Raw genomic sequence first — 20,182 nt, 5'->3', positions numbered from 1 at the left:
TGACTGAAAGCTGTAGGTCTATAGGACAGCCAGCTCAGAGAATGATGCAGAGCCTGACACTCTTGTGTTTCTCAAAATGAATACTACCGCTCTCCGAGCACGCACCCCCCCGTGCTCCGAGCAAACTGGAGCACGGGAGAGAGTCAGAGTATGGGTTTAAATCAAAGTATGTGAAATGAAGCTTCTGGAATGCAGTACTCCGTCTGTACATATTTTAAAGCATTGATGCAAGCTTCAATGGAAAGTAGGCACAGAAAGATGACGCAACCACGTAAAGAAATTACGCAATATTTATTGAAATCAATGGCGGCCATTATTTTAAGTGTGAGAAAATAAACTTAAACTTCGGAATGAAACGTTGCCCATTCACATCTCACATGTTGCCTGACTACAATATGTTATCTTGATACGTTAATAATACATACATGCTGGGTTCATTTTGGCATGTATACCTGCCTACAATACCCACTGTAGTGTGCGTAGATCGCAAGCCCATACATAGCAAGTCAATAGGGCTAACTGGCTTGGCTAGCTACTACTGTTAGCTACTACTGTTAGCTACTACTGTTAGCTACTACTGTTAGCTACTACTGTTAGCTACTACTGTTAGCTACTACTGTTAGCTACTACTGTTAGCTACTACTGTTAGCTACTACTGTTAGCTACTACTGTTAGCTACTACTGTTAACTACTACTGTTAGCTACTACTGTTAGCTACTACTGTTAGCTACTACTGTTAGCTACTACTGTTAGCTACTACTGTTAGCTACTACTGTTAGCTACTACTGTTAGCTACTACTGTTAGCTACTACTGTTAGCTAGCCACGAAGAATTGACCTTGCATAACATTATTTGAAGTCATTTTTTCCTGTTAAACTATCTGGTTAGCTATATTATTACGCTTCACATGTACGAAGCTAGCTGATAGATATGAAGGAACGAAGATCCTCTGAGAATGCAGCAGGAGAGTGTGAAACACGGTAGTATGCATATTGAGAAATACCCCATGTCATGCTTTGAAAGTCAAATGTCTTGTACATCTAGAGGTTGCTTGTCTTTGCAGGTGTGTTGAAGATGTCTAGTTAGGTTTAGGGTTGAGGGTTAGGAGTAGTTTAAATGAAAATAAACTCCTGCAAACTATGCTTGTTTCTTGTCTTAACGTTTCAGGCTTTTCAACTTTTGTAAAAACACAAACATTAACACCTTATGGTGAAACTGTGTAAGCAGAACAAGGTGTGGTAGATTCCTCCATCATTCTTACCGGAGCTGAGTTGTCTCTCTTCCCTCTGGATCGTACCATGCGTCCCAGTACCTCCACCCCGTCTGTACTGATGTTGCCAGCTGCGTTGATGGGCTTTCCTCCCACTACCTTACAGTCAACCACCACCCTGGCTGTGGTCTTACTGATCGCCATGTGGAGCTGTGGGGAGAGGAGATGGAACACCCTGTTTTACACAGACTGACACAAACCACAGTATTATCAGTCTGTGGGGAGAGGAGATGGAACACCCTGTTTTAAACAGACTGACACAAACCACAGTATTATCAGTCTGTGGGGAGAGGAGATGGAACACCCTGTTTTAAACATACTGACACAAACCACAGTATTATCAGTCTGTGGGGAGAGGAGATGGAACACCCTGTTTTAAACAGACTGACACAAACCACAGTATTATCAGTCTGCGCGGAGAGGAGATGGAACACCCTGTTTTAAACAGACTGACACAAACCACAGTATTATCAGTCTGTGGGGAGAGGAGATGGAACACTGTATTAAACATACTGACACAAACCACAGTATTATCAGTCTGTGGGGAGAGGAGATGGAACACTGTGTTTTAAACATACTGACACAAACCACAGTATTATCAGTCTGTGGGGAGAGGAGATGTGTAAGGGCGTTCGTCTGTAGGAGGAAGAGAAGCGGACCAAAGCGCAGCGTGGTGGTTATTCATGTTTTAATAAATCACTACACATGAACAAACTAACAAAAACAAGAAATGTGACAACGCAAAACAGTCCTATCCTGTGACAACAAACACAGTGACAGGAACAATCACCCACCAACACACAGTGAAACCCAGGCTACCTAAATATGGTTCCCAATCAGAGACAATGACGAACACCTGCCTCTGATTGAGAACCATATCAGGCCGAACATAGAACTAGACCAAAACATAGAAAAACAAACATAGACTGCCCACCCAACTCACGCCCTGACCATACTAAATAAATACAAAAACAAAGGAAATAGAGGTCAGAACGTGACAGTACCCCCCCCCAAAGGTGCGGACTCCGGCCGCAAAACCTTGACCTATAGGGGAGGGTCTGGGTGGGCGTCTGTCCGCGGTGGCGGCTCTGGCGCGGGACGCGGACCCCACTTCACCATTGTCTTAGTCCGCCTTATTGTCCGCCTCCCTGGCTTACTCACCATGACCACCCCTCTCAATGACCCCACTGGACAGAGGGGCTGCTCGGGACAGAGGGGCAGCTCGGGACAGAGGTGAAGCAGCTGCTCGGGACAGAGGGACAACTGCTCGGGACAAAGGGGCGATAGCAGCTCGGGACAGAGGGGCGATAGCAGCTCGGGACAGAGGGGCGATAGCAGCTCGGGACAGAGGGGCGATGGCTGCTCTGGACAGAGGGACAGCTGCTCGGGACAGAGGGGCAGCTGCTCGGGACAGAGGGGCGGCAGCAGCTTGGGACAGAGGGGCAGCTGCTCGGGCGGCCCCTGGCTGACTGACGGCACTGGCGGCCCCTGGCTTACTGGCGGCACTGGCGGCCCCTGGCTTACTGGCGGCCCCTGGCTGACTGGCGGCACTGGCGGCCCCTGGCTGACTGGCGGCACTGGCGGCCCCTGGCTGACTGGCGGCACTGGCGGCCCCTGGCTGACTGGCGGCACTGGCGGCCCCTGGCTGACTGGCGGCACTGGCGGCCCCTGGCTGACTGGCGGCACTGGCGGCCCCTGGCTGACGGGCGGCACTGGCGGCCCCTGGCTGACGGGCGGCACTGGCGGCCCCTGGCTGACGGGCGGCACTGGCGGCCCCTGGCAGACGGGCGGCACTGGCGGCCCCTGGCAGACGGGCGGCACTGGCGGCGCTGGGCAGACGGGCGGCACTGGCGGCGCTGGGCAGACGGGCGGCACTGGCGGCGCTGGGCAGACGGGCGGCGTTGGCGGCGCTGGGCAGACGGGAGGCTCAGCTGGTGCTGGGCAGACGGGAAGCTCAGCTGGCGCTGGGCAGACGGGAAGCTCAGCTGGCGCTGGGCAGACGGGAAGCTCAGCTGGCGCTGGGCAGACGGGAAGCTCAGCTGGCGCTGGGCAGACGGGAAGCTCAGCTGGCGCTGGGCAGACGGGAAGCTCAGCTGGCGCTGGGCAGACGGGAAGCTCAGCTGGCGCTGGGCAGACGGGAAGCTCAGCTGGCGCTGGGCAGACGGGAAGCTCAGCTGGCGCTGGGCAGACGGGAAGCTCCGGCAACGCTGGAGAAACGGAAGGCCCTGGTAGCGCCGGAGAGGCGGGAGACTCCGGCAGCGGCGCCGGACAGGCGGGAGGCTCCGGCAGAGGCGCCGGACAGGCGGGAGGCTCCGGCAGAGGCGCCGGACAGGCGGGAGGCTCCGGCAGAGGCGCCGGACAGGCGGGAGGCTCCGGCAGAGGCGCCGGACAGGCGGGAGGCTCCGGCAGAGGCGCCGGACAGGCGGGAGGCTCCGGCAGAGGCGCCGGACAGGCGGGAGGCTCCGGCAGAGGCGCCGGACAGGCGGGAGGCTCCGGCAGAGGCGCCGGGCAGGCGGGAGGCTCCGGCAGAGGCGCCGGGCAGGCGGGAGGCTCCGGCAGAGGCGCCGGACAGGCGGGAGGCTCCGGCAGAGGCGCCGGACAGGCGGGAGGCTCCGGCAGAGGCGCCGGACAGGCGGGAGGCTCCGGCAGCGGCGCCGGACAGGCGAGAGGCTCCGGCAGAGGCGCCGGACAGGTGGGAGGCTCCGGCAGCGCTGGAGAGGAGGAAGGCTCTGGTAGCGCCGGAGAGGCGGGAGACTCCGGCAGCGCTGGAGAGGAGGAAGGCTCTGGACGGATGGGCCGGAGAGACAGCCTGGTACGGGGGGCTGCCACCGGAGGGCTGGTGCGTGGAGGTGGTGACGGATAGACCGGACCGTGAAGGCGTACTGGAGATCTTGAGAGCAGGGCTGGCACCAACCGCCCTGGCTGGATCCTCACCCTAGCCCGGCAGATGTGGGGAGCTGGGATGTAGCGCACCGGGCTAAGCACGCGTACTGGGGACACCGTGCGCACAACTGCATAACACGGTGCCTGACCAGCACCACGCCCGCCACAGTTAGCACTGCTATGAGCACTGTAGTGCTGAGATGGCACAGGACGTGCAAGGCTAGGGAGATGCACAGGAGGCCTGGTGCGTGAGGCTGGCACAGTCTTCACCAGACCCCTCGCACGCACCTCAGGATGAGTATGGAGAGCTGACCCCGGTGCCATTAAATCCCTGACACGCTCCGTCGGGCGAATGTCGTGCCTCATGCACCAAACCAGCAAGTCCCTCATATCACTCTCCTCCAATCTCCCCATTAACTCCTTCACAGTCTCTGCTTCGCTCACCTCCAACACCAGCTCTGGTTCTGAGCTCCTCCTTGGCTCCTCACGATAAACGGGGGGAGTTGGCTCAGGTCTGACTCCTGACTCTGCCACACTCCCCCTGTGCCCCCCCCCAAGAAATTTTTGGGGGTGACTCTCGGGCTTCCATCCGCTCTGCCGTGCTAGTTCCTCATAATGCCGCCTCTCTGCTTTTGCTGCCTCCAGCTCGGCCTTGGGGCGGCAATATTCTCCTGGCTCTGCCCAGGGTCCTTTCCCGTCCAGTTCTTCCTCCCATGTCCATTTCTCCAGGTGGTGCAGCCTCTCCCACTGTAGCTGCTGCTGCTCCTGCTGCTGCTGCCTTTGCTGCTGCTGCTGTTGCTCCTGCTGCACCAGTCGCTTCTCCTGCTGCTGCTGTTGCTGCTGCCTCTGTTTACCACGCCGCTTGGTCCTTGGTAGGTGGGTGATTCTGTAAGGGCGTTCGTCTGTAGGAGGAAGAGAAGCGGACCAAAGCGCAGCGTGGTGGTTATTCATGTTTTAATAAATCACTACACATGAACAAACTAACAAAAACAAGAAATGTGACAACGCAAAACAGTCCTATCCTGTGACAACAAACACAGTGACAGGAACAATCACCCACCAACACACAGTGAAACCCAGGCTACCTAAATATGGTTCCCAATCAGAGACAATGACGAACACCTGCCTCTGATTGAGAACCATATCAGGCCGAACATAGAACTAGACCAAAACATAGAAAAACAAACATAGACTGCCCACCCAACTCACGCCCTGACCATACTAAATAAATACAAAAACAAAGGAAATAGAGGTCAGAACGTGACAAGATGGAACACCCTGTTTTAAACATACTGACACAAACCACAGTATTATCAGTCTGCGCGGAGAGGAGATGGAACACCCTGTTTTAAACAGACTGACACAAACCACAGTATTATCAGTCTGTGGGGAGAGGAGATGGAACACCCTGTTTTAAACAGACTGACACAAACCACAGTATTATCAGTCTGTGGGGAGAGGAGATGGAACACCCTGTTTTAAACAGACTGACACAAACCACAGTATTATCAGTCACACTTTAAATAAAGTATCTTTCATACAAAACCTACGTACATGCTTCATAAATCAAGCAAGCATACTGTATCAGGGTCCTATAACGGATCCTTGGATGTGGTGCTTTGCCGAATGTGGTATATCTATCATCCAGAGAGTAAATGCTGTCTCCTAACAGTCAGTCATTGGACAATATAGCAGGCGTATCAAGTCCTCAGCACTTTCATTAAAATAAACAGTAGTCCGTTGTATTAACTCAAAGTCTACAGTTATCTGTTGTAAATGTAACAGTGAAATGCAACTCTGACTCATTCTCTGGCTTCCAAGTCCAGGTCCAAACTCTGGCGGTAGTTCAATGGTAAATCTGTCCGTAGCTGTGCTCCATCTAGTCACAACCCTATCAATTGGCTGCGAGCGGGGCCAACCAATGAGAACTATTGCCCGTAATAAACAGTAAAGGTGTAATGTCCATTTTTGAGTGAAATCTCTGGGTTGAGTCACCTTAAACCATTGTTCAAGAAATTGTTTCTCAAGAAATACACTACGAGTCAAACGTTTTAGAACACCTACTCATTCAAGGGTGAAGACATCAAAACTATGAAATAACACATATTGAATCATGTAGGAACCAAAAAAAAGTGTAACCCCAAAAAAGTGTTAATTAAACAAGCTGGTTGAGAGAATGCCAAGAGTGTGCAAAGCCGTCATCAAGGCAAAGGGTGGCTACTTTGAAGAATCTCAAATATAAAATATATTTTGATTTGTTTAACACTTTTTTGGTTACTACATGATTCCATATGTGTTCTGTCATAGTGTTGATGTTTTCACTATTATTCTACAATGTAGAAAATAGTAAAAATAAAGAAAAACTGTCACGCCCTGACCTGAGTATTCTTAGCTTTCTTTATTGTTTTGGTTAGGTCAGGGTGTGACATGGGTGTTTTTGTATTGTCTAGGGGTCTTGTAGGTTTATGGGGTTGTTTATCATCTAGGTGTTTATATATGTCTATGGTTGCCTAGATTGGTTCTCAATTAGAGGCAGGTGTTTATCGTTGTCTCTGATTGGGAACCATATTTAGGCAGCCATCTTTCTTTGGGTATTTGGTGGGTTATTGTCTACGTCTAGTTGCCTGCGTCTGCACTGTTTGTAGTATAGCGTCACGTTCGTTTTGTTTAGTGTCCGTCTTCATTAAAATATACTGTGTATTCAATTCACGCTGTGCCTTGGTCTCCTCCATACGACGAACGTGATAAAAACCCTTGAATGAGTAGGTGTTCTAAAACTTTGGACCGGTAATGTATCTCGTACATGAAGATTTACCTGCCATGTGCAACTATCAACTTTCTCCTTGTCACAATGTATTGTAGCAATTCACAATAAATCACAGGTTTCCCAGGACAGGCTCCTCTGCTGTTCAGGGCTACAAAGCTGAGTTACAACCGTAAGTCTGTCAGGTGTGAGAATTGCAATCATAACGACCACGCCCCAAACAGTACCCTATTCCCTAAATAATGCCCTACTTTTGACCACTACCCAAATGAGCCCTGGTCAAAAGTAGTGCACTACATAGGGAATAGGGTGCAATTTGAGATGCAAGCGAAACCTTTCCATGGAAACAGTACATCTCAGCTCCCACAGTAACAAGGCGAGGCTAATCTGAAGTTAGACAGAGTTGGTATTTGTGCGTCAGAAACAGAGTCCATTTGGCCGGTCTGTGACGTGTGTAATACTCTATACGCTCGTTTTAATGGGTTCTCGGAGTGAAACTATTTTCTCCAGTTCACTAGGTCTGGTTGTGTTTATACATGTCAGAGACTGTCAACGCCGAGCTGCCTGCCTGCCTGTGTTATATGGTTAGATCCAGGGTTCAGTTCCAAATGGCACCCTATGCCCAACACAGTGCACTACTTCTGACCAGAGCCCATTACACTGTAATAGGGAATAGGCTGCCATTTGGGACACTACCCCAGGACTACTGTGGTGGGTTTAGAGACACACTTAACCCAACACACAGACAGCATATCAACCTCCTTCTCAGCTAAAGACAATTACAAGACAAAGAACCATTTTTCAAACCACCAATTGCCTGACCAAAAAAAAAATGTTTTGTGCGAACAACAAAAAGTTCAACAGTCTTCCAACGACCACTGTATCCACACGGCCTGGGATGCATCTGAAACAGTACCATATTCCCTATGTAGTGCACTGCTTTTGACCAGAGCCAATGAGGCTCTACATAGGGAACAAGGGTGCTCATTTGGGACAAAGCCCATTAATCAAACAGTGTTTATTCACAGTCTGACCAGCGTCATGGGGACAGTATCTCTGCTGTGGATGTGTCCGTCTGTCTGTCTGAGAGTGACTATGAATAGGGAGGGTAGTTTAAGGGATGAACCCCATGGCCTTGATGATGATATTCAGGACAGGGACGGAGGGGACGGTGAAGAGAGGAGAATAAGAAGTAGAGAGGAGAGGAGAGGAGAGGAGAGGAGAGACACACACACACACACACACTCAGTCCCGCGGGTCAGATGGGTCCTCTGATCAATTGTGTTATAATTCGAGTGCCAACATGATGTATTAGCCTATTTCATCCAGCGCGCTAGCTGTGTTTTTAATGCGAACGGCAAGTGTCACTGACATCCCCTCCGTTCCTCCTCGCTCCTCGCTGCTGCAATATGCAGCGCTTCATTTGTTTGCTTGCTTTTTCCATTTGAGATATCCCTGTTTTTCATCTCTGGGTTTCTAACCGTGTGTGGACTGATGGGGTTTTCTATTACAGCAGATAGGCAGAGTGCATTTCGACATCCTCTTACAAAACAGCCTTCTCCACTTTATGGGACTGACAATGACTCACAGAGGAAATAAAACAGGAAACCGATGGAGTACAGTACGGTATCACTTCAGAGTGGTAGAAAACAATATGATTCATTAGACTTCTTCAGTACGGTATCACTTCAGAGTGGTAGAAAACAATATGATTCATTAGACTTCTTCAGTACGGTATCACTTCAGAGTGGTAGAAAACAATATGATTCAGTAGACTTCTTCAGGACGGTATCACTTCAGAGTGGTAGAAAACAATATGATTCATTAGACTTCTTCAGTACGGTATCACTTCAGAGTGGTAGAAAACAATATGATTCATTAGACTTCTTCAGTACGGTATCACTTCAGAGTGGTAGAAAACAATATGATTCATTAGACTTCTTCAGTACGGTATCACTTCAGAGTGGTAGAAAACAATATGATTCATTAGACGTCTTCAGTACGGTATCACTTCAGAGTGGTAGAAAACAATACGCTTCAGTAGAGTTCTTCAGTACGGTATCACTTCAGAGTGGTAGAAAACAATACGCTTCAGTAGACTTCTTCAGTACGGTATCACTTCAGAATGGTAGAAAAAAATACGCTTCAGTAGACTTCTTGTCTTAGAGACTAAATACAGAGAGTCCAATGTGAGAATCCCATCCATTAATCAACGGTGGCGTAGTCTACACAGTTTTATTTCAACTTCCATCGCTGAAATGATTCTGCTTCAGCTAGTTTTATTGGATAATACCTCAACTATGTGAGATGTAAACTAGCCATGTTTTACTGTAATGTATGCTGATATTAAAAGCTGTTGTATCAGCAGACTCCATCTCAATGTATTCTAAACATTGCCACCTTGACACCAAATGTTCTAGAAGAGAAATGCATGAAGGAGAGAGTTCTGAATCAGCACATTTCCTTACACCCCCCCCCCCCCCCCATTAGCCATTTAAAGAGGATATGGAATACTTTAGCTGTTACCATGATACCAATTGGACCCCCCACCCCCACCCCCACACTACACTACTTAAAGGTGCAATCTGCAATAGTTACTGCTGTTCAAAGGTCATTTGAAAAGTCCTTGCATTCATATCTTACATCTCAGTATTTGAGGGGGGGTTACTTATTGTACATTTTTCCAGTCCCATCCCTAAGATTTATAGCAAAAGTGTCAGAGCCGCCAATAAAGTTGGCTGAGAACTGAATTACTGATTACCCCTTTAAGTAAGGGCTGAGTTATACAATCTGCAGAAATCCCTAATAACCTTATTTCCTCAGACACACGTTATCAGAGAGAGGGAGACAGAGAGAGACAGAGACATAGAGAGACAGACACAGAGAGAGACAGAGAGAAAGACAGAGAGACAGAGACAGAGACAGAGACAGAGACATAGAGAGACAGAGACAGAGAGAGACAGAGACATAGAGAGACAGAGAGAGACAGAGAAGGAGAGAGACAGAGAGAAAGATACATAGAGAGACAGAGACAGAGAGAGACATAGAGAGACAGAGACAGAGAGAGACAGAGAGAAAGACAGAGAGAGAGAGAGAGAGAGACAGAGACAGAGAGAGACAGAGACATTGAGAGACAGAGACAGAGTGAGACAGAGAGAAAGAGACATAGAGAGACAGAGACATAGAGAGACAGAGACATAGAGAGACAGAGACATAGAGAGACAGAGACAGAGAGAGAGAGACACATAGAGAGAGCGAGAGACAGAGAGAAAGACAGAGAGAGAGAGACAGAGAGAGCGAGATAGATAGACACAGAGAGAGACACAGAGAGACAGAGACAGACACACACACACAGAGAGAGTCACTTTTGTGTGTAATGTGTAATGTTTACTGTCACATGTTTTATTGTTCATTTAACTTTAGTTTATTATCTATTTCACTTGCTTTGACAATGTTCCCATGAAAATAAAGCTCTTTGAATTTAATTGAATCGAGACAGAGAAAGAGAGACAGAGACAGAGAGAGAGAGAGAGAGAGAAGCGAGAGAGAGAGAAACAGAGTGAGAGAAACAGAGAGAGAGAGAAACAGAGAGAGGGCTTTGTTTAAAAACTGTAATAACTACCCAGGACAGTATTTCTGGGGTCAGCAATATTCAGAGTGGCAATTCTCTGTTCCAGTGGATTTAGATTGTGTAAATGAGTTTCAGATGGAGGGAAGGCAGGCAGATAAACACTAAGACCCTGGCTGCCTTGACTTACCAGCCACAGCAGCAGACTGAGAAATGTGGTCCCTAATACCAGTTACCAAATCAAACATTACAGGGACCAATGCCTCTGCCTCTGAAACACTGGGAGACTGAACAAAGCATTCTTATGCTAATAAACTAGAAACGAGAAGCTAGTAACCCACACAATACAGAAATAAAATCACAATGTCACAGACACTCAGGACATCACGTCATCCCCTATACGAATACTGTATACCGCTGAGCCCTGCATACCGCTGAGCCCTGCATACCGCTGAGCCCTGCATACCGCTGAGCCTTGCATACCGCTGAGCCCTGCATACCGCTGAGCCCTGCATACCGCTGAGCCCTGCATATCGCTGAGCCCTGCATACCGCTGAGCCTTGCATACCGCTGAGCCCTGCATACCGCTGAGCCCTGCATACCGCTGAGCCCTGCATACCGCTGAGCCCTGCATATCGCTGAGCCCTGCATGGGAGGATAGATATCACAGTTCAGTCTTTCACATTACTATAGTCTGGATATAACATCACCCTCGTATAGATATCACAGTTCAGTCTGTTACATAACATCACCCTCAGTCTGTCACATTACTGTAGTCTGGATATGACATCACCCTCAGATAGATATCACAGTTCAGTCTGTCACATTACTGCAGTCTAGATATAACATCACCCTCAGATAGATATCACAGTTCACATTACTGTAGTCTGGATATAACATCACCCTCAGATAGATATCACAGTTCAGTCTGTTACATAACATCACCCTCAGAGAGATATCACAGTTCAGTCTGTTACATAACATCACCCTCAGATAGATATCACAGTTCAGTCTGTCACATTACTGCAGTCTAGATATAACATCACCCTCAGATAGATATCACAGTTCACATTACTGTAGTCTGGATATAACATCACCCTCAGATAGATATCACAGTTCAGTCTGTTACATAACATCACCCTCAGTCTGTCACATTACTGTAGTCTGGATATAACATCACCCTCAGGTAGATATCACAGTTCAGTCTGTCACATTACTGTAGTCTGGATATAACATCACCCTCAGGTAGATATCACAGTTCAGTCTGTCACATTACTGTAGTCTGGATATAACATCACCCTCAGGTAGATATCACAGTTCAGTCTGTCACATTACTGTAGTCTGGATATAACATCACCCTCAGATAGATATCACAGTTCAGTCTGTCACATAACATCACCCTCAGTCTGTCACATTACTGTAGTCTGGATATAACATCACCCTCAGGTAGATATCACAGTTCAGTCTGTCACATTACTGTAGTCTGGATATAACATCACCCTCAGGTAGATATCACAGTTCAGTCTGTCACATAACATCACCCTCAGTCTGTCACATTACTGTAGTCTGGATATAACATCACCCTCAGGTAGATATCACAGTTCAGTCTGTCACATTACTGTAGTCTGGATATAACATCACCCTCAGGTAGATATCACAGTTCAGTCTGTCACATTACTGTAGTCTGGATATAACATCACCCTCAGGTAGATATCACAGTTCACATTACTGTAGTCTGGATATAACATCACCATCAGATAGATATCACAGTTCAGTCTGTCACATTACTGTAGTCTGGATATAACATCACCCTCAGGTAGATATCACAGTTCACATTACTGTAGTCTGGATATAACATCACCCTCAGATAGATATCACAGTTCAGTCTGTCACATAACATCACCCTCAGTCTGTCACATTACTGTAGTCTGGATATAACATCACCCTCAGGTAGATATCACAGTTCAGTCTGTCACATAACATCACCCTCAGTCTGTCACATTACTGTAGTCTGGATATAACATCACCCTCAGGTAGATATCACAGTTCAGTCTGTCACATTACTGTAGTCTGGATATAACATCACCCTCAGGTAGATATCACAGTTCAGTCTGTCACATAACATCACCCTCAGTCTGTCACATTACTGTAGTCTGGATATAACATCACCCTCAGGTAGATATCACAGTTCAGTCTGTCACATTACTGTAGTCTGGATATAACATCACCCTCAGGTAGATATCACAGTTCAGTCTGTCACATTACTGTAGTCTGGATATAACATCACCCTCAGGTAGATATCACAGTTCACATTACTGTAGTCTGGATATAACATCACCCTCAGATAGATATCACAGTTCAGTCTGTCACATTACTGTAGTCTGGATATAACATCACCCTCAGGTAGATATCACAGTTCACATTACTGTAGTCTGGATATAACATCACCCTCAGATAGATATCACAGTTCAGTCTGTCACATAACATCACCCTCAGTCTGTCACATTACTGTAGTCTGGATATAACATCACCCTCAGATAGATATCACAGTTCAGTCTGTCACATAACATCACCCTCAGTCTGTCACATTACTGTAGTCTGGATATAACATCACCCTCAGATAGATATCACAGTTCAGTCTGTCACATAACATCACCCTCAGTCTGTCACATTACTGTAGTCTAGATATAACATCACCCTCAGATATATATCACAGTTCACATTACTGTAGTCTGGATATAACATCACCCTCAGATAGATATCACAGTTCAGTCTGTCACATAACATCACCCTCAGTCTGTCACATTACTGTAGTCTGGATATAACATCACCCTCAGAGAGATATCACAGTTCAGTCTGTTACTGTATCTAAGCTGACAGGAAGTAGCACCATTCAGAGACACACGTCCTCTTTTCCTCCACAAGGACAGGGGATGCTCTGTGTGAGACGGTGGCGTAAGGAGGACCATATGAAGACACCTGAGGTGAAGTGAGGACAATCCAGCAGGACACGTCTGTCGCTGCACAGTACACCTGTCCTCCAGTCTGAGGGGAGACTGTGACCGTGTGTGTGTGTTTACGCATGCGCCTGTGTGTCTGTGTTCTCGCTCGTGTTTCTGTGTGCATACGTCTGTAAGTGTATGTCCATTTGTGTGTGTGTGTGTGTGTGTGTGTGTGTGTGTGTGTGTGTGTGTGTGTGTGTGTGTGTGTGTGTGTGTGTGTGTGTGTGTGTGTGTGTGTGTGTGTGTGTGTGTGTGTGTGTGTGTGTGTGTGTGTGTGTGTGTGTGTGTGAGGGGAGGACAAAGTGTTGTTCACCTTGGTATGTCCAGATATGTACTGCGGGGAGGCAGACAGCCTCTGAACACATTAACACTATAACCAGATATGTACTGCAGGGAGGCAGACAGCCTCTGAACACATTAACACTATAACCAGATATGTACTGCAGGGAGGCAGACAGCCTCTGAACACCAGATATGTACTGCGGGGAGGCAGACAGCCTCTGAACACATTAACACTATAACCAGATATGTACTGCAGGGAGGCAGACAGCCTCTGAACACCAGATATGTACTGCGGGGAGGCAGACAGCCTCTGAACACCAGATATGTACTGCGGGGAGGCAGACAGCCTCTGAACACCAGATATGTACTGCGGGGAGGCAGACAGCCTCTGAACACCAGATATGTACTGCGGGGAGGCAGACAGCCTCTGAACACCAGATATGTACTGCGGGGAGGCAGACAGCCTCTGAACACCAGATATGTACTGCGGGGAGGCAGACAGCCTCTGAACACCAGATATGTACTGCGGGGAGGCAGACAGCCTCTGACCACATTAACACTATAACCAGACACAGTTGAGGTCAGAATTTTACATACACTTAGGTTGGAGTCATTATTAAAACTCGTTTTTCAACCACTCCACAAATGTCTTGTTAACAAACTATAGTTTTGTCAAGTCGGTTAGGACATCTACTTTGTGCATGACACAAGTCATTTTTCAACAATTGTTTACAGACAGATTACTTCACTTATAATTCAGTGTATCACAATTCCAGTGGGTCAGAAGTTTACATACACTAAATTGACTGTGCCTTTAAACAGCTTGGAAAATTCCGGAAAATGATGACATGGCTTTAGAAGCTTCTGATGGGCTAATTGACATCATTTGAGTCAATTGGAGGTGTACCTGTGGATGTATTTCAAGGCCTACCTTTAAACTCAGTGCCTCTTTGCTTGACATCATGGGAAAATCAAAAGAAATCAGCCAAGACCTCAGAAAAACAATTGTAGAAGCTTGTTGAAGGCTACCTGAAACGTTTGACCCAAGTTAAACAATTTAAAGGCAATGCTTCCAAATACTAATTGAGTGTATGTAAACATCTGACTCACTAGGAATGTGATGAAAGAAATAAAAGCAGAAGTAAATCATTCTCCCTACTATTATTCTGACATTTCACATTCTTAAAATAAAGTGGTGATCCTAACTGACCTAAAACAGGGAATTTTTACTAGGATTAAATGTCAGGAATTGTGAAAAACTGAGTTTAAATGTATTTGGCGAAGGTGTATGTAAACTTCCGACTTCAACTGTATGTACTTCACTGACCTGTCAAAGGTGTTCGACACTGTTGATCATTCTGTTTTACTGAAGAAGTTATCAAGACTAGGCCTGGGATATATACAGCCTGTTAATGGTTTCAGAATTATCTTAGCAACAGAACTCTTAACAGATGGGGTTAAATCTGAATTATCTTAGCAACAGAACTCTTAACAGATGGGGTTAAATCTGAATTATCTTAGCAACAGAACTCTTAACAGATGGGGTTAAATCTGAATTATCTTAGCAACAGAACTCTTAACAGATGGGGTTAAATCTGAATTATCTTAGCAACAGAACTCAGGCCATCTTAACAGATGGGGTTAAATCTGAATTATCTTAGCAACATAACTCAGGCCATCTTAACAGATGGGTTAAATCTAAATTATCTTAGCAACAGAACTCTTAACAGATGGGGTTAAATCTGAATTATCTTAGCGGCAGAACTCAGGCAGTCTTAACAGATGGGGTTAAATCTGAATTATCTTAGCGGCAGAACTCAGGCAGTCTTAACAGATGGGGTTAAATCTGAATTATTTTAGCAACAGAACTCAGGCAGTCTTAACAGATGGGGTTAAATCTGAATTATCTTAGCAACAGAACTCAGGCAGTCTTAACAGATGGGGTTAAATCTGAATTATCTTAGCAACAGAACTCTTAACAGATGGGGTTAAATCTGAATTATCTTAGTGACAGAACTCAGGCAGTCTTAACAGATGGGGTTAAATCTGAATTATCTTAGCAACAGAACTCAGGCAGTCTTAACAGACGGGGTTAAATCGGAATTATCTTAGCAACAGAACTCAGGCCGTCTTAACAGATGGGGTTAAATCTGAATTATCTTAGCAACAGAACTCAGGCCGTCTTAACAGATGGGGTTAAATCTGAATTATCTTAGCAACAGAACTCAGGCCGTCTTAACAGATGGGGTTAAATCTGAATTATTTTAGCAACAGAACTCAGGCCGTCTTAACAGATGGGGTTAAATCTGAATTATCTTAGCAACAGAACTCAGGCAGTCTTAACAGATGGGGTTAAATGTGAATTTCGTGAGATTCAAAAAGTTGTTCTTCAGGGTTCTATTTTAGGTCCATTATTGTTCACCTGTATTAACGACACAGGAAACACTGTTGATACTTGTACCATTCGTCTCTATGTAGATGACACAGTTTTGTATTCCTGTGCCACCTCAGTGCAGAAGGCCATTCGTGAACTTCAGCATGACTTTGATTCAATTCAGAAATCCCTTTACAGATCTTAAATGAGTTCAATTCAAGTAAGACCAAGCCCCTGCTGTTCTCTAGGTCACCAAATGTTGACCCTGAGGACCTGCATATGTGCTCTATAAATGGAGCCCAAATTGAGCTTGTTTCTCAGTATAAAGTACCTGGGTGTCTGGATTGATGACAAGTTGTACTCCGAAACGTATTTAGAAAATCTGACTAAGAAGCTAAGATCCAAGATAGTTTTTTTTTATATAACAAAATAAATCAATTAATCATGAAAATAGGAGAAAAATTCTCCCGGTATTGGATTCTGGTGCAAGAGGCACAACCTCTGTTTTAAAACCCGTGGACGCCGTCTACCATTCAGCAATACGTTTTATCACAGGGGACCATTTTAGGACTCGTCATTGTAGTCTGTGGGGTTGATCTCTCTGTCTGCATTCTCTTTGATTTATTTACAAAGCAGTCTGACAGAAACTCCCTTCATTCATTAAGTTACCAAACCTGTTGTCAGGAACGGATAACACTAGAGATCCCTTCAGTCTCCATAGATTTGGGAAAATCTGCATTTAGTTTTTTTGCCACTCATTTGTGGAACAATCTGCAGAGTTTAACACAGTTTTTTATTTTTAATTTGACCTTTATTTAACTAGGCAAGTCAGTTAAGAACAAATTCTTATTTTCAATGAAGGCCTACCAGGGAACAGTGGGTTAACTGCCTTGTCCAGGTTGCAGAACGACAGATTTGTACCTTGTCAGCTCGGGGGATTTGAACTTGCAACCTTTCGGTTACTAGTCCAACGCTCTAACCACTAGGCTACCCTGCTGCCCCAGTTAGATGTGCTGGTGCCACTCAGACAGTTTCCATTATTAACTGAGGACCTTGAATGTGATGTATTTTATTAAATAGGTTTATTTTGTTATTGTGTGGTGAATTCTGTTGTTTTATACGCGTGTATGCTTTACTATTCTGTTTTTATTGTAATGTCTACAGGGCTCGCTTGTCAAATGTATTTTTAATCTCAATGTGACTCCCTGTTTACATAAAGGTTAAATAAAATACCAAATTAAAATAAATTACATTAACACTATAACCAGATATACACTGCAGGATCAGGGTCAGGGTCAGGGTCAGGGTCAGGGTTACATTGAGACTCAGAACAGCCAGGCACATAATGCCTATGAGAAGAGAGTCTGATGGAAGGCTCCTCACACTCTCTTTGACTGCTGCAACAAAGAGGGTGTGTGTGTGTGTGTGTGTGTGTGTGTGTGTGTGTGTGTGTGTGTGTGTGTGTGTGTGTGTGTGTGTGTGTGTGTGTGTGTGTCTGTGTGTGTGTCTGTGTGTCTGTGTGTCTGTGTGTGTGTGTGTGTGTGTGTGTGTGTCTGTGTGTGTGTCTGTGTGTGTGTCTGTGTGTGTGTGTGTGTCTGTATGTCTGTGTGTCTGTGTGTGTGTGTGTGTGTGTGTGTGTGTGTGTGTGTGTGTGTGTGTGTGTGTGTGTGTGTGTGTGTGTGTGCGTGTGCTCTCTCTTTGACTACTGTGATGGAGGAGGGGGTTGGGTTGTACCTCCATTCATTCTCTGGGATCATTCTCTGACATGACTTCTACTAAATTCTCTATTTGAGAAGTCGGCATGCAACATCTTTATTAGACAGATGGAGGGCCTGGGTTTTAGGGTACATCCCAAATGGCACCCTATTCCCTATACAGTGCACTACTTTAGACCAGAGGCCATGGATGATCTAGGGGAAGAACTAGGCTGCTGACCTTGTGGAAACTGCCATAGAACATCTTCTTGATGTCAGGCTCGTCAAAAGTGACTGTCTGGAAGTCTCCCTTGTAGTCGTGGTTGAAGAACGTCAGAGTCTTCCCACCATCTGACAGAGACCGAAACAGAGACAGTCAGACAGACAGAGAATTAGGGACAGTACATTCTACACAAACCCACAAGCCCACATCCCAGAGTCCTCTGCCTTGGTCTTCTGTTCTGTGTGTTCAGTCTATCTCTCTCTCTCACACAATAGCTGGAAACTAGCCCCTGCAGCCCACACACTTCTGTAAACCACAGACCTCAATTGCAGAGTATGTGATATGCAGGTTAACCTTAACCCTCACTCAAACCACAGGGCCAGGGTTCAGGAAGTGATGAAGAACAGACTGTACGTACTGTCCAGGATGACCCCCACCAGGGGTTCATTGTCTTTGTTGAGGATCTCCCATAATGCAAAGGGCTCCTGGGGGGTGTCTGGTAGCAGGCGGAACAGGATGGTGATGGTGTAGTCAGAGGGCAAACCTTCTGGGTGGAGGTACCTGAGACAGACAGACAGACAGACAGACAGACAGACAGACAGACAGACAGACAGAGTTACTTAACTGGCAGCCAGATAATGTGAATGGTTCAAGATGGCGGTTGGCAAATCCTATGCCTACACTGTAATGGGAAACTGTAATTCAAACAGTCGTTTCAGTGTAACCTTAAACCTAACCCTTTCCAGTTTAACCCTAAGCCTCTCTAGTCTAACCCTAAAACTTTCCAGTCTAATCCTAACCCTCTCTAGTCTAACCCCAAACCTTTCCAGTGTAATCCTAACCTTCTCCAGTCTAACCCTAAACCTTTCCAGTGTAATCCTAACCCTCTCTAGTCTAACCCTAACCCTCTCCAGTGTAACCCTAACCCTCTCCAGTGTAACCTTAACCCTAACCCTTTCCAGTGTAACCCTAACCCTAACCCTCTCCAGTCTAACCCTAACCCTTTCCAGTCTAACCCTAACCCTCTCCAGTCTAACCCTAACCCTCTCCAGTCTAACCCTAACCCTCTCCAGTGTAACCTTAACCCTAACCCTTTCCAGTGTAACCCTAACCCTAACCCTTTCCAGTCTAACCCTAACCCTCTCCAGTCTAATCCTAACCCTTTCCAGTCTAACCCTAACCCTCTCCAGTCTAACCCTAACCCTCTCCAGTCTAACCCTAAACCTTTCCAGTGTAATCCTAACCCTCTCTAGTCTAACCCTAACCCTCTCCAGTGTAACCCTAACCCTCTTCAGTGTAACCTTAACCCTAACCCTTTCCAGTGTAACCCTAACCCTAACCCTCTCCAGTCTAACCCTAACCCTTTCCAGTCTAACCCTAACCCTCTCCAGTCTAACCCTAACCTTCTCCAGTTTAACCCTAACCCTTTCCAGTGTAACCCTAACCCTAACCAGTGTAACCCTAACCCTAACCCTCTCCAGTTTAACCCTAACCCTTTCCAGTGTAACCCTAACCCTAACCCTCTCCAGTCTAACCCTAAACCTTTCCAGTATAATCCTAACCCTCTCCAGTCTAACCCTAACCTTAACCCTTTCCAATCAGGAAGTCCTGATACCTGATACAGGGTAATGGGAAGTTCTGATACCTGATGCAGAGTAATGGGAAGTCCTGATACCTGATACAGGGTAATGGGAAGTCCTGATACCTGATACCTGATACAGAGTAATGGGAAGTCCTGATACCTGATACCTGATACAGGGTAATGGGAAGTCCTGATATCTGATACCTGATACAGAGTAATGGGAAGTCCTGATACCTGATACAGGGTAATGGGAAGTCCTGATACCTGATACAGAGTAATGGGAAGTCCTGATACCTGATACAGGGTAATGGGAAGTCCTGATATCTGATACCTGATACAGAGTAATGGGAAGTTCTGATACCTGATGCAGAGTAATGGGAAGTCCTGATACCTGATACATGGTAATGGGAAGTCCTGATATCTGATACCTGATACAGAGTAATGGGAAATCCTGATATCTGATACCTGATACAGAGTAATGGGAAGTCCTGATACCTGATATCTGATGCAGGGTAATGGGAAGTCCTGATATCTGATACC

General features: G+C 46.3%; 1 protein-coding gene across 2 annotated transcripts in view; it reads right to left on the bottom strand.

Annotated features, from left to right (window-relative positions):
- LOC149984314 (collagen alpha-1(XIV) chain-like) overlaps positions 1–20,182 on the bottom strand; it is a 239,470-nt gene that overhangs the window by 63,201 nt on the left and 156,087 nt on the right. For both annotated transcript variants that reach the window (XM_090219964.1, XM_090219955.1), the window contains exons 32-34: positions 18,479–18,621; positions 18,079–18,188; positions 1,262–1,420 (exon numbers count right to left, since the gene is read on the bottom strand). In XM_090219964.1, the coding sequence (XP_090076090.1) occupies positions 1,262–1,420; positions 18,079–18,188; positions 18,479–18,621 (412 nt within the window). The remainder of the gene's footprint in view (positions 1–1,261; positions 1,421–18,078; positions 18,189–18,478; positions 18,622–20,182) is intronic.

The sequence above is a fragment of the Oncorhynchus mykiss genome, chromosome 3, assembly GCF_057628025.1.
Source record: "Oncorhynchus mykiss isolate SJ-2025 chromosome 3, ASM5762802v1, whole genome shotgun sequence".
In the NCBI taxonomy this organism is placed as follows: Eukaryota; Metazoa; Chordata; class Actinopteri; order Salmoniformes; family Salmonidae; genus Oncorhynchus; species Oncorhynchus mykiss.
This window is presented reverse-complemented; position numbering and strand designations above follow the sequence as displayed.